Here is a 13,586-nt window from a genome sequence, read left to right on the forward strand (position 1 = left end):
CATGTACAGGAGCCCTTCTGCTTTCATTTCTCTTCGTTACATGCACTGCTCATTTTGCTATTTGCCCTTTTGCTGTAGCACCAAATCAGAGGAGACCTCCCAGGGAAGCTAATAGTGGGAATGTAAACCCTGCTGGGAGCTACCTGTGTCCTGCAGTGTGGTTGCTGCTGAGGAGTTAACTGCCTTGGTAGCAGGAGTTCATCAGAACTGGAGGCTTCAGTCATTGCTTGCAGTATTCACAGAGCTCAGTGCAAAATCCCCATCAAAGCCTGTGGCATTTTTAGGCCCTTTGCTGGCGTCTGACTTCCCCCGTGTGTACATTCATTAATTTTAAGGATTTACCGCAGTGTTGAGATTCTTCCTGCAAATTGCTTGGCTTCTCCTACTAATGGTGTTTGATCGTGTCATCTTTCAGGTATTGCCTCGCTGAGCTGCCTTCCTGTGTATCCCCACCAGTTTCATTGATCCAGCGTGAAAACCATGTGAACTGTAAAATATCTGAGTTCCTCAAAGATTACTGGGATAACTGTGAAAAGAGTGAAATAGTCAAACTTATTCATTACTTTGTCCATAAATCTGGTCATTGTTGTACTAAGTGCAATTGCAAGTCAGACTTGAATACATTAACTTTAAAAGTGTGCTATGTAATATATTGCTTCATTCTGAGAGGCACTGGAAACTAACCCTATACAGAAAACGAACAGCAGATACGTGTTATATATTTCCAAATTGCTGAGACTGTTCCTTAATGGAAGAACATCAAGATCAATATTTGACTGAATTTCATTTGAATAGTTGATACTGGGATAAAAGAAAGGAAATAGCCTGGCTTCACTGAGAGAATTAGAGGGGTAATTGGGCCATAGCTTGCGATGGATAGTAATGGTTTGCACGCCAAGATGGATTTCAAGCTGTTACTGATCTGACTATTTAGATGGTGGGTTTCTGTTTTTTTGGTTTTTGGTTTTTTTTTCCCTTGCATGTTTTTGAGGCATAATGTATCCAATGTGGGGGAAGGGCCAAACTCTGGATTATGGAAATACCTGATTACCCAGTTAGTAAAGATGTCAGATACAAGCTTAAATGTAAATCTGCTTTTTAAAACAATTACCTAAACCCAGAGAGAATTTGAACATTCAGAGCTGTGACTCTGAGGGTATATATGAAGCAGCCACTGCTGTAAGCTTTCATAGCCTTCTTTCTCCTTCTACCTCAGCTTTAGTGTTCTTCACATGTGTATGCAGCTGATGCAAAATATTCTGATTATTCACCCAGAAAAGGTCTCCATCTCCATCTGGCTGTGCAGATCAGCTCCAAGGAACCACAATGATTTTGATGAAATCTTCTTAACCTTTTACATACCCTTAAAAAGGAATCTTTTTATCATAACAGAATACATTAATTTTATTTTTTTTTAAGTTACTTTGCACTGATGTGGTATGTATCATACACAATGGAATTTTAAATGTGAAAAAGAAATGCTTTGATTTCAGTGATAGTAGATGTTTCAATTAACATAAACAAGGACTTTTTAGGAAAAAAACCCACAAAAACAAAACCCCAATTCGCATACTCATGGTTGAAATGTGACCAGATTTTAAATCTTCAGAATTCACTATCTTCCATTTTCACACTGCTTCACAGTTTTGCGGAACTGCACCAGATATAATGATACATTGACTGAAACAGGAGATCATTTTGTAGAAGGAAATTTAGATCTGTGCACTGTATGCACCTGTATGCAGGAATAGAATCTGTTTTATGACAGCAGGATCCTGCTACCCTTATTCAGCCCAGGTTTTCACAATGATTATTCTGTCTAGACATCAGCCTCAGCATTTCAGTAAAGAACTTTGAACTCCTTCTAAGATGTTTATGTTATCACGAAGTATAGATAATAAAAAGGAGAGAAACAGGGCTATTACAGCTGTTCTGGAATATCTCTTTTAAGTAGTTATTTTACGTACAGGGTGGTCAAACCTTTGAAGTTGAAATGTTAACAACATCAACATATAATATGCCTTCCCAACCTTTTTTTTTTTCAACTTTTACAAGGAGAAGCTTAGCTTAAAAATGCACAGTTACTTGCTTCAATTTAAATATTCAACCAGAATGTCCCTACTGAGTTGGAATGGGGAAAGAGCTGTAGAATTTGAGATGCAAGTTGAGCTTCCTAATTGACTGCTGGAAGTGGGGTGCTGTTCTCCTAACACCATGTCTTTTAGCCTTCTCAAAGCTGAATGTCTACTACCCTTCCAGTCTTTCTCTGCCAATCCTGAGGAGAGAGGTGAATTTAATAATGGCCATACACCTTACGTCCTCAGCACCTGCCTTCAGTGGGGCTGGGAAGCCCTCAGGAGGTGTTTCCTTGCTGCCCAAAAGTCTTGGACATTAAAGCTGCACCAGACTGTTCCCACCTGGACACTGAGCTGTCTGTTTTCTTAGTATGCTTTGTATGTTCCATTTCATGGCATTCAGAAGAAATTCCAAGTATCATATTTTTCTTTGCTTTCTGCCTTATTTGTTGCAGTGTCAGTTTGGGTGCATTATAACAGCTCAGCAAAGGATACTCTGTGTAATTTAAAATCATTTGCAGTTCATTTTGTTCTTTTATTCTGTTGTTTTTTTGTTTGTTTTTTTTTTTTCAGAAAATAGGGAATACATCCTGCTGTGATTAGGCTTGCATGTCAGAAATATTGGCACTGTTGATCTTAAACATAAGGTGGAAATAATACTGAGTGTAGACAAGTGAAGTTACACATTGTAAACCTGTAGCAAACAACTTCAGTGCTGCTGGGCACACTTTTCAAAAGTAACTTAGGAGTGACATTCCTAGAAGGATTTGGGCTCTTTGGCATAGCTCTTTGCAAGTCTTATTGTAGATGCCTGAGTCACTTCACAGGTAGTTTTTTTGTCATCCTTACTAACAGCCAGATAGCTCCATGATGGTTTATTTGGTTTTTCTCTCTCTTCCTTAGCTCCCTTTTTTAGAATCTGGATACTTCTTTTATCACAATGGCATTCCTAAAGCCAGGAGAAGACGCAGTCTTCAACACAAGCTTCGTCTGGAAAAGGACTCCAGGGTAAGTGTTTCCTCATTATATGCGGCTATCATGTTTTCTTTGTGACACAGACCATTTTTTTATGAGATTGGGGTGATGATCAAATTTGTGTTTATGGCTACATTTTTTTCTCCATGCTCATTTCAAGCTTGATGGCTGCTGTATGCACACACCGCCCAAACAGCCTCAGCTTTTATTTTTATTTCACTACTACAAATAGTCCTGTATTCTCTGAGTTGTATCCTTTCTCCAGTAAGACTCAGCGATCTCATAGTCCCCAGGACAAATCTGTGCACCCTGTACTCTGGGGAGAAGCCAGCCAGGGTACATCTCCTGGTTGTCCCCTCTACACATCCTGCTATCCATAGATTATCCACCCTTGGAGTGAATGTTGGCACTTTGCAATGACACTGGAACTTTTTCTCAGGGAATGATGTGCGCACCAATTGCTAAAAGACTGTATGCTGTCAAACTTCAGTAGCTCCTTAAGAGGGTCTTGACTGCAGTTTGCAAACAGTGTGCTCAGTTTTCAGAAGCATAAACCCCTCAGACAGGAGAAAGAGGCCCCTTTTGTGGAAGGCTACGAGCTGGCAAATTCTTTTTTCTTTTATGCAGAGTTTTTACACTAGTTTAATACTGGGCTGGAGTTGGGCCAGGTAGCACAAAAAGTATATTTACTACCCAAAGAAAGTGGATAAGCCTGAGGAATGATATGATGACAGCAAATAGATTATTTTTTAATCCTTCAATAGGATTTAAACTCTCTGCACTGTGAGCAAAAAAGAAGGGGGAACAATTTCATTCCAGACAGAATTTGACTGCCAGTTATTATGTGGTTTTGGAGCACCTGTGACAATGAAAAACTTGAGTAGGAAGAGAACGAAAATGAGCTAATTAAGATCATGATTGTTGTTGTGACACCAGAGCAAGCAAGGTCTGATGAATTCCCAGCTTCCTACTTCTGCAGAAATTTCAGGTGGTTCTGGGCCCAGGTCCAGCTGGGATGCCTGTGTCTGGCCTCTCCTGAGGCTGAGGGCCATGTGAGTGAAGCACACAGGTTCCAGGTGCTGTCTGCCCCATCACTTTGTCCTGAGATGCTGATAGCTGAGTGCTCACAGGTTCTTAGGGGGTGCTGCTGGTCTTCCAGTTCTCTAGGGTACCTTTTCCTGGCCCTCTTCTCCAAAGCTGGTACCAGGTACAGATGAGGGGGTTTTGAGGACCCATTCAACCTGCCTTGAATTGAAATTCTCGGGCTTCCGTCATTTTATTTACTAAGCAGAGATCAGAAAGCAAACCACTGAGAAAAGTGTACAGTTAGTAGATACCAAAGCAAATGTCCTGAGAGAGGTATTTCATTTCCTTGAACCACCCAATCTTGTAAAATCATTTCAGAAAAAACACACAACAGAGTACATTGCGAACTAGTGGCTGAGTACAGTCATTCTGCAGGTGACTCTGTACTTGAAATAAATAGTTCTGTAAGCCTCTGAAAATTTTATAAACACCTGTGATATTTGTATGAATCCACCAATTCTGTCTGCAGCCTAATATTACATGTCTGAGCACTCCTGTACTAATTCCAGACTGGCTCTTGCAATGATTACCTCTAGACTGTGTCTGCTATTAAAAACAGCTTAAATGAGTCTGCCTTCTTGTTCAGAGATGTTCTCTTTTGTAGTCATCTGATATTTGCAATCTCTAGACTCCTGGTTGGCTTCTGTCACATGCAGTGAAATCTCATTTTTGGTGTTAATCTCCACCTCATCCTGGTGCTGCATGCCAATGGCTCAGCTCCCTTTGGCTTCTTCCTTTGATCTCAGGGAATAAAGCCCTCTGTTTAAATAACTGAGAATATCTCCTCTGTGAGAAAAAGGATGACCCTGGTGTATTCTGACTTTGTGGGTTACTCTGGAGGATGTAAGAGGGATGAAACAACATTTCATTTTCCACATGTAACATGACATTTTCTCATCTAGCCCTCCTACTTACTCTGTCCTGTCTTTGAGCTCTTATGATACCATATAGGCCAGTGGCTTTATGTAATACAGTTTGAGAGCAATTAAAATCATTACTCTTCTCTCCCTTCTTCTTTTATATGTGGAGTTTGGAGAAGTCATTAAAATTCCTGTTGTATCTGAGTATAAGTGGAAACATGAGTTGTGTTGACAGTACTTAATTTCAAACTCCAGAAATAATTTCTAAATTTAATGGCAGCTTTCTAGACCATTTACAATCAATTTTACTTAGCAACAAATGTCAGCACTGTCATGGTTAATATGTTAACTCATGAAGCCAAGAATAAAATGTTCCTGTTGTCAGGCTACCCAGGAAGAAAACTTCCACCACGGGGCTGTACAAATCAGGAACTGTTATGGTAAATGCCCTGCCCAAATGTTGTGAGAAAGTGGGCTGCACCTATTCAGTACACTTTTCACTTTTAAGGACATTACAATTCCTAGTTAATTTTAATTATTAGCTGAAAAACAGCACAGATGTTCAATCAGTTAATTAATGTTCTTTAATCAGGCAAGTCCCTTGAGGAACCATGTCAGTTTTTCAAGAATCTGGGGAGATAGATGACAGAGAACTGTGTAAACAGGTTACTGCATCATTTCCATGCTCTGCATGTCTTTTAAAATGTTAAAAAATGCTTTGTTGTGTAAAATTTGCTGTATGTTTTGACCAAAATAATTTGGAGACACACTAAACACATACAGAAGTTGTGTGATGAACATCATTGCTGTCAAGGGGGTGAAAATGGAACATCATTAAGATTCCTTCCTAGAGATCCAGCAAGAGCTAATCTTTGTTCTGAAGAACAGCCTCAAATACAATGGTTTTCACATTATTCAATACATTTGTGTTACTGAAGCCTGAAGCAGTCCTGGCAGCAGGTGAAGGCACCTGTAATGGCACCACATGGTGTATTGTGCTACTGAACTGTTCAAGAAAAAAGTGCAGGCATGTGAAGCACCTTGGCTTTTTCTGTCAGTACTGTCCTGTCACAATGGCAAATGCCACAGTGAATTGAACTGCTTCAAATGGAGACTGTTTAGTTATTTGAATTACATTCTCTGACATACAGAGAACCTTCCAGGACTTACTCATGAATGACTCTTTTGCATCAGTTGCAAAGTTTCATGATTTCCAGGTGCATTTCTATTTTGCCATTTTAGCTTATGTACCTTTGATGCCACATAAATTGGGGGGAGGATTCCCTTTAAGATTTTTACATATTTAAGCTGGAGTTCTTAATAAGCTAACACATAACAACAAGATCTCCAACATCCTCCATGTGAAATTGCATTTTTGTCTGCCTTTATCTGTTAATTGCTTCAGCAGGAATGTCTCAGACCAAAAGGTCAGCCGTTAGAGTTGTTTGGCCTTGGGAGACTTCACTTAAGGAGCTGCTGTACTTTGTCCTTGCCATGACCTATGGGCACAGACAGCGGGGAGAAGGTGACAGCAGGGGCAGGGGCTTCGGGTGACGTAAAGCCCTGAGGAGCCAGAGTAGGATGGGACCAGATATCAGTGTGAAGGTGAAGGGAGAGTAAGTGGGACAGGCTGAAACAAGAGCCCAGAGTCAGAGAGGAGGTTGACTTACTTGGGCATGGAGGAGCCCATATACTGAGTGGGACATGGAGCAGCACAGGGATGGGCTGGAGAGACTGGAAACAGGGCGCCCAAACGTGCTGCCTCCTGAGTGCAGGTCACAACACAACCTGAGAGCAAAGTGATCTTTAGAGTCTACCCTGTGAGCAAGGGGAAATACAGCTTCTGCAAGAACAAACTCAGTTTTTAATAATGAAAGACGGTGGTGTGTTTCATCATGTGATTGCCATGGAAAAGTAAATCAGAAATACAGAGACACTCCATATTGTCTTGTTTGTTTGTACAGTAAAGGCAGGATGGGAAGCAGAAACGCTTCCTGCTCCACTGTAGCTAAAAGAAAAGAAATCCACAGGATTTGCTACATTTTGATTTTCAAAACTGACTTACATTCTAGCCTTCTATGTTATTAATACAGCTGTGGCCTCAGCTGTATTATTAACAAACATTTTGAAAACTGGCCACATAAGTAAAAGGAAAGAAAAAATGCACGGTGGTTATGTTACCTTTCAGAGTAATACTTTTTGTATTGCTGTTGGTGGGTATTTTCTGTTAGTAAATAGTTTCCCACTGAAGGAGCAAGAGTTGAAACATAGTTTGTTCTCTCGAAGATTATTTTACTTTCTTTCAAGTTTTAGATAAAACCATTTTCTTCCCACACAGTCTCTCTTGTCAGACAGCTGCCAAGATTATCCTACTCAAGAAAGAGGGTTTAATATACAGAGAAGAGCTGAGTCCCATTACTTATATCTGTATGTGAGTGCATCGGTGTTGGGAGAATAAATACATATGTGGAGGAGGGAAGGTGAAATGAAAATCTTCCAGTGAGAGTGAGTTTGGCACTTAGATGATGACTTCTTTGGAAATAAACATCCCAGTGATGGCAGTTGTTACGCTGCAGAAAGAGATCAGGAGAGACTTGGCTGATATCCGTGCTGATACAGGAGTCTGGGGAGTGGATACAGACTTCTTCCAGGGCTAGTTTGTAGGTGACCATGATTAACAGTACTTATAAACTGCTTGTCTCATAGGACAAGGAAGAAAAGGGGACTGTAAATGCAGAGGATCTAAGCTTTTAATTGAATAAACCAAAATCTCCCATATCCTTCGTCACCTGAGATTCTTCACATGCCCCCTTAACATGGCTGGCTTGTTTGTGATGGGACTGTTGCAACCTGTGAAGGCAGAGCTGTCCTCTGATGCCAGGCAAGGGGCAGCCAAGTGCTGCCAGAGCTTGATAGTTCATCCATGGTCACCTTTAACAGAGAGAAAGAGGAATGGATGGCAGCTTGAGAAGAAGGAACACAGCTGCTTAACAAGCAGCAGCCCTTAGCAATGGCAGAGCAATGTAAATCAACTTTCAGTGCCTTTTTCAGCAGCGTTAATTGCAGGCTTGAGCTGGGTTAAAGGTGGAGACTTTTGCCTCACTCCCTTAGATGCAGCATAGATCTTCCCCTTTGCAAAAGTGAAAATCTTCCTGATAAGATCAGGAAAACTCAGTTTTCCTCAGTTCTTCAGCCAGTGTAGAGTGCAGTGACCTGGGGATACAAGGGATAGGAGCTGTCAGAGCTTTTCTTGCAGCTTTGATCAGACTTCTGTAATTGCTCTGGATGTGTAACTTGTTTCTCTAGCCTTCTGTTACTGGAGACAGGCAACATTCTGTCCCTGGAGCATAGCAATAAGAGCTATTTACAGTTACTTTTATTAAAATGGCAATATTTGTCATTTTTACTCCTTCCCATGCTTCACGTCATGATTTCTCAACTTCCTGACCAGTGCTGGTGGCTTTCATTCCCTGGTAAGTTTCTGATCAAAGCTTGGAAGGTATCTCAGGATGCTTCCTCCTTCTGAGAAGAACACTGGTTTGCTCCTGAAAGCAAAGGTGCAGCAGGTAAAAAAAGGGCCAGTGCCCTGTTGTAATCATGCTGTTGGCTCCCTTTGTGAGTAGAGGGCTTAGTTTCCGTGCAGTTCACCACAGCAGTGACCCCAGAGTCATACAAATCTTCCAACCACTGTAGAGATAAACACAAATGAATGTAATACCCAAGACTTGCCACTCTCAGCTCTTCAGAGAGGCTTCAGTTCTCTGCCAGGCAGGGAGTTATGGATGTGTTCTTTAGGATAAAGAGACAGGGGAGAATGGCAGGACAAAAAGCCCTTCATATTTTCAGCTCTTTTATGTAAATTGCAGATGGTAGAGGTGACTGACTTCTCAGTGAAGTCTGTTTAGCATTTTGCTGTAATATCTGCTGTCATGGGCTGGCATGCTGGTGGGATTATGCTCAGGAAAAGTTTGGAGGTGCCATCAATTTTATGAGACTATAGGGCAGCATTACATGAGCATTCCTTTTGGTAGGAAATGGAACATTAGGTAGTAAAAGCTCTGCTTAAGTACCTGTAATAAGTATTGAACAGCCAAGGAAAACTCATTAGGGGAAATGTCTTCTTTGCAATGCTGAAAAAAACCCAACCACCCTCAAACCTACACACTATTCATTGAAGCTGCATTGGCAACTTGTTTACCAAATAGGAACTGAAGAAATTTTTGTCATCAGTCATCCTGAAAAAATGAAACATGTTGTGCAGAAAACAGACAGTGACTTCCACAAATGGATCCCTGGGTTATTGTTTCTGGTTTAAGTTGTCTTATGCTTTATCCAGTGTATTTGAGGAAGGGTTTCCAAGAGTCTCTTCCAGTTCACAGAGGGAAACCTCTTCTTGTACTACTAACTTTTTCAGGTTGATACCATCTTGAACTATATTTATTTTGCTTTCCCATACAGCTTTGGACCCTTTTTGAAGATTTTGTGTTTCTAACTTATAATGGAGCCAGCTGGCAAGCATTGAAAGGAAAAAAAAGATTATTTTCTTGAGGAAACTCTAACAGCTATATATCTGATAATTGATCTGATGTATGTCTAATTGCTGAGAGAATTTAATGTTTAAATTTTTTTTTCTTAATGATATTTAGACCCTTTGCAGATGTTGGTGGGTGGTTCTTGAAATGTGCAAGTTCATGAGCTCTATTATCTGATAAGATGAAAGAAGCAACAGAGATTACAGCACAGTGTTAAATAAAAGGTCAGATGCACTTAGAGTTCAGTTTGTGGGATGGTGGAATTCAAGCTGCGCTTCAGACCTGGAAAGAGAAAGGGTCCTACTGCCAGAAAGGCAGAGATAAGTAATTGTAGGAAACGTACTTCATAGTTGTATGAACTGTGTCGTTCCAAACAAGAAATCAACAGGGCTGCAAAGAGGAGATTTAAGTGTCTGGTAAGTGAGGAAAAATATTTTCCCACTACTTCGCTGTTCTTGCACTGAAGACAGAAGTAAGGGGCTGTTGCTGTGCCTCCGGAGTGCAGATAAACTAGTCCTTAGGTCATGAAATTGTTTGTTTCCATGATAATGTCAAAAGAAATATGTCAGAAATTCAATGAGTTTGGTTCATGACTCCAGTATACACATAGCATGGCTGTTGTCACTGCAGATAGTGATTGCTGAATTACCTGTGATTGCTTTTAGAAAACTGAATCTGAGGGAGTCCTATTTCTTGTTGTCCCTGGCCTTTGTAGACTCTGCACCTGCCCAGCAAAGGTTGATGGAGTCTAACTCCTCATGGAAAGCCCTGCCTAGTTGTGTTTTGTTTAATTGACCAACAGGGACTCCAGCTGTAAAGTACTTAGCTGCTCTTTAATTGAGATATCACAATTATTATATAAGTCAGTTTCTGTAATACGAATAAAAAGAACTCTCTTTTTGTGATAATAAAAAAATAATGAGGCCTAAAGTTACTCTGATATTTAAGCTGTCACTCAGGTTGACGCGGTAGTCCGCTTCACTGCAGTGTGTGTTAAGCATGTGCTGAAGAATTTCAGTTTCTGAGTTTAAATTCCTCATACTAAGTGTGGCATTGCTGGCTTGTATTTGGACTGCATGGGTATATTGTATTTGTGATGTACAATACAGTTCTGAAGTAAAATATCACAACACTATTGACTATGGAACATTAAATATTTCAAATAATTTGCTCCTGAAGCAAATGCAAGTATATCCAGCACAATGTAAAAGCTCAGCTTAATTGATCTATTATTTCTATTTGTTGCTAGAAAGATAGGAAGAAAAAACCCCAAGCCATCAACATCAATGTTAAAGAATGTTGGAAATCTTTTATAGCTGTATTATATCAAAAAGCACCATTAGCTGCACACAATAAAATAACAGACTATCAAAACAGCACCAAACTCCAACATACAATGCCTTTTATAAAAATACTGTATAACTGAAATTACAGTGTAAGGTAAAACTATTTCTATTAGAAAAAAATACAAATGAATGTACTGCTGGCTACTGATAAGCAAAGGCAGTGCTGTGCAGATTCTTGCAGAATTTTCCAAAACCAAAATTAGCGATGGCCCTGCAGTCCTGGTGCGACTGGTGGCTGGGGGGATCCACATATTCACTGGTTTTAAGACAAGGTTAGGGCAGTCATCACGGCTGAGTTGGATGTGGCTGATTCCTCCCTGCAGCCTTGGGATGGTTCAGGTGACCTCTTGAAGTTGCTTCCTGTCACATACTGCATCATTTTTGTACTGCTGAACGTGACACTTGCGGAAAGGTGGGGTAAGGCAGTAGAATGAGCTTTATCCCTCAAAACCACTTGTTACCATGTGGAAGTTCAGTACTTTTACAAAAACCTGGTGTGACAGCTGGCCACATTCAGCCTCTACTCTGCTGCCTGTGAATTTGTGAATTGGCATTAGTTAAGTTTTCTACTTTATTGTTGATGTCTGTTCTTTTGACTACAGCATCTCCTCAGTCTCCCTCTGCCTTTTCCTGTCTCCCTCTTGTTTCCTGCCTGATGAATAGAGCCTCTATTTTGTGGAGCAGGCCTTGATTTTGTTATTTGTCTGTGCAGTTTCCAGCCTTGGATCTTCAGAGGAGTCTGTTTAATATTATATTACAATCAGTGGCAGTGCAGAGAATACATGGTTTAGGGTTTTTTGTTAATAGGACGTAGAGAAGAATGGACAGTGTGGACCAGTGGCTTTGAATTAACATGGAACCCAGTGTGATGCAGAAGTTTACTTTGGTTTGAGACTAGTTTGGTTTGGTTTTGAAAAAGGAATGCAGTACTTTGATGAGCTGAGCTAACAGTCACTGGAGCTCATGAGTGTCTCAGCATTCACTGAATCCAGGAATCCACAGGAGTAGTGTTGATGATAATCATGCCTTTCTGTCTTGGGAAGCTTGAACCAGCTGCAGCCTGTGTTGGTGAAAAGAAGGGAAGCCCTCTCTGGGCTGTCACTGGATCCTTGGTGGCCCTTTCCCTTTCTTTCGCCAGGGCTTAGTTCAGGACAGCTGGGGTTGACTTGGAAGAGTCAGTTATGACCTGGGAGCGCTTGTGCTTGATGAGGGCAAAATACGTGGGGATTCAAAAGTGACCAAGTCAACAACATTAGAGCTGTGACAGAATTCAGACTGCCAAGTGCAAGTTCATAGAATCATAGAATCAGCTGGGTTGGAAGGGACCTCTGAGATCATCAAGTCCAACCCTCGATCCACTACCGCTGCGGTTACTAGGCCATGGCACTAAGTGCCACATCCAGTCTCTTTTTAAAAATCTCCAGGGACAGAGAATCCACTACTTCCCTGGGCAGCCCATTCCAGTGTCTGATCACCCTCTCTGTAAAGAAATTCTTTCTAATATCTAACCTAAACCTCCCCTGGCACAACTTGAGACCATGCCTTCTTGTCTTGCTGATAGTTGCCTGGGAAAAGAGACCAACCCCCACCTGGCTACAACCTCCTTTCAGGTAGTTGTAGAGAGTGATGAGGTCTCATCTGAGCCTCTGCTTCTCCAGGCTGAACAACCCCAGCTCCCTCAGCCTCTTCTCATAGGACTTGTGCTTGATCCCTTCACCAGCCTAGTTGCCCCCCTCTGGACCTGCTCCAGGACCTCAATATCCTTCCTTCATCTTCGAAGTTACCTTCAGTTTCAGTTTAGAAAATGTTTGTCTTCAGATGTACTTTATTTTTTCCAGTACAAGTAAATTTTATGCTAGAAAAGCTTCCTCAGGAACAATGCAAGACATTTTGGAGTCTGTTTTCTTTTGGCAAATCTCAAAGCCTAACAGAAAATATGGAGACTGGAAAACTGCCTTTGCATTAAACCCTTTTGAAAGACTGCAAATACATTGTTTGACATATAACAGAAGATTATAGAATTAGTTAGTATATTGTACCTGATAGTATATGATGCCCGTGTATTTTAGACTGTGAGATGGTAGCTCTACAGTGAAACAAAATAAATTTATGACAGTTTATTTCTCTTCTTTCTTGTCTTCAGAAAATCAACTGTTAAAACAGTTGACTGGTTTCTTATGTGTACAGTGAGATGACCAGAACCCTTTATCGTATATGACATTGACAGTAAATAAATGGGGGTACAGTTAAATCAGTAACAACGTAAGACTGGAATATTTTTTAGTGTAGTTTTTGGGGCTATCTGAACATGCTGTACAAGGGCTTGTGTTACAGGGCTGTGACTTTAAAAGCCCCATCACCTTTTTGCTGAGAGACTTGAGCTAAAAGAATTGGTGCAACAGCATATGCTACTATATCACACAATAAATATATTATGTATTGCATCCATTTAACATACTCTACTGTTTAAAATTTTATGAGTGTTTTCTGAACAGCATTTTGGTCTATTGGTTTATTGCAGCCTTTTCCAAAACGCTGTTGCTACAAGCCTTCTGTGTTTCCAGATCTTCAAAGTGTGCATGCAATTATCTTAAGTATAATATTAAGAGTTGGGGTTTTTTTTGCCACAAACTCAACAGCCCAGAAGTCAGCAAAGAGTTTTAAATACATCTGAGAAATCATTGCTTGTATGCTGATGTGTTCTGTGAATAG

General features: G+C 40.6%; 1 protein-coding gene across 1 annotated transcript in view; it reads left to right on the forward strand.

The window, feature by feature from the left end:
- The window catches only part of PCSK2 (proprotein convertase subtilisin/kexin type 2), a 103,810-nt gene that overhangs the window by 16,907 nt on the left and 73,317 nt on the right, over positions 1–13,586 (forward strand). The window contains exon 2 of the mRNA XM_027653892.1: positions 2,979–3,083. Coding sequence (XP_027509693.1) covers positions 2,979–3,083 — 105 coding nt within the window. The remainder of the gene's footprint in view (positions 1–2,978; positions 3,084–13,586) is intronic.

The sequence above is a fragment of the Corapipo altera genome, unplaced genomic scaffold (genome assembly GCF_003945725.1).
Source record: "Corapipo altera isolate COAL_440 unplaced genomic scaffold, ASM394572v1 70, whole genome shotgun sequence".
NCBI lineage: Eukaryota > Metazoa > Chordata > Aves > Passeriformes > Pipridae > Corapipo > Corapipo altera.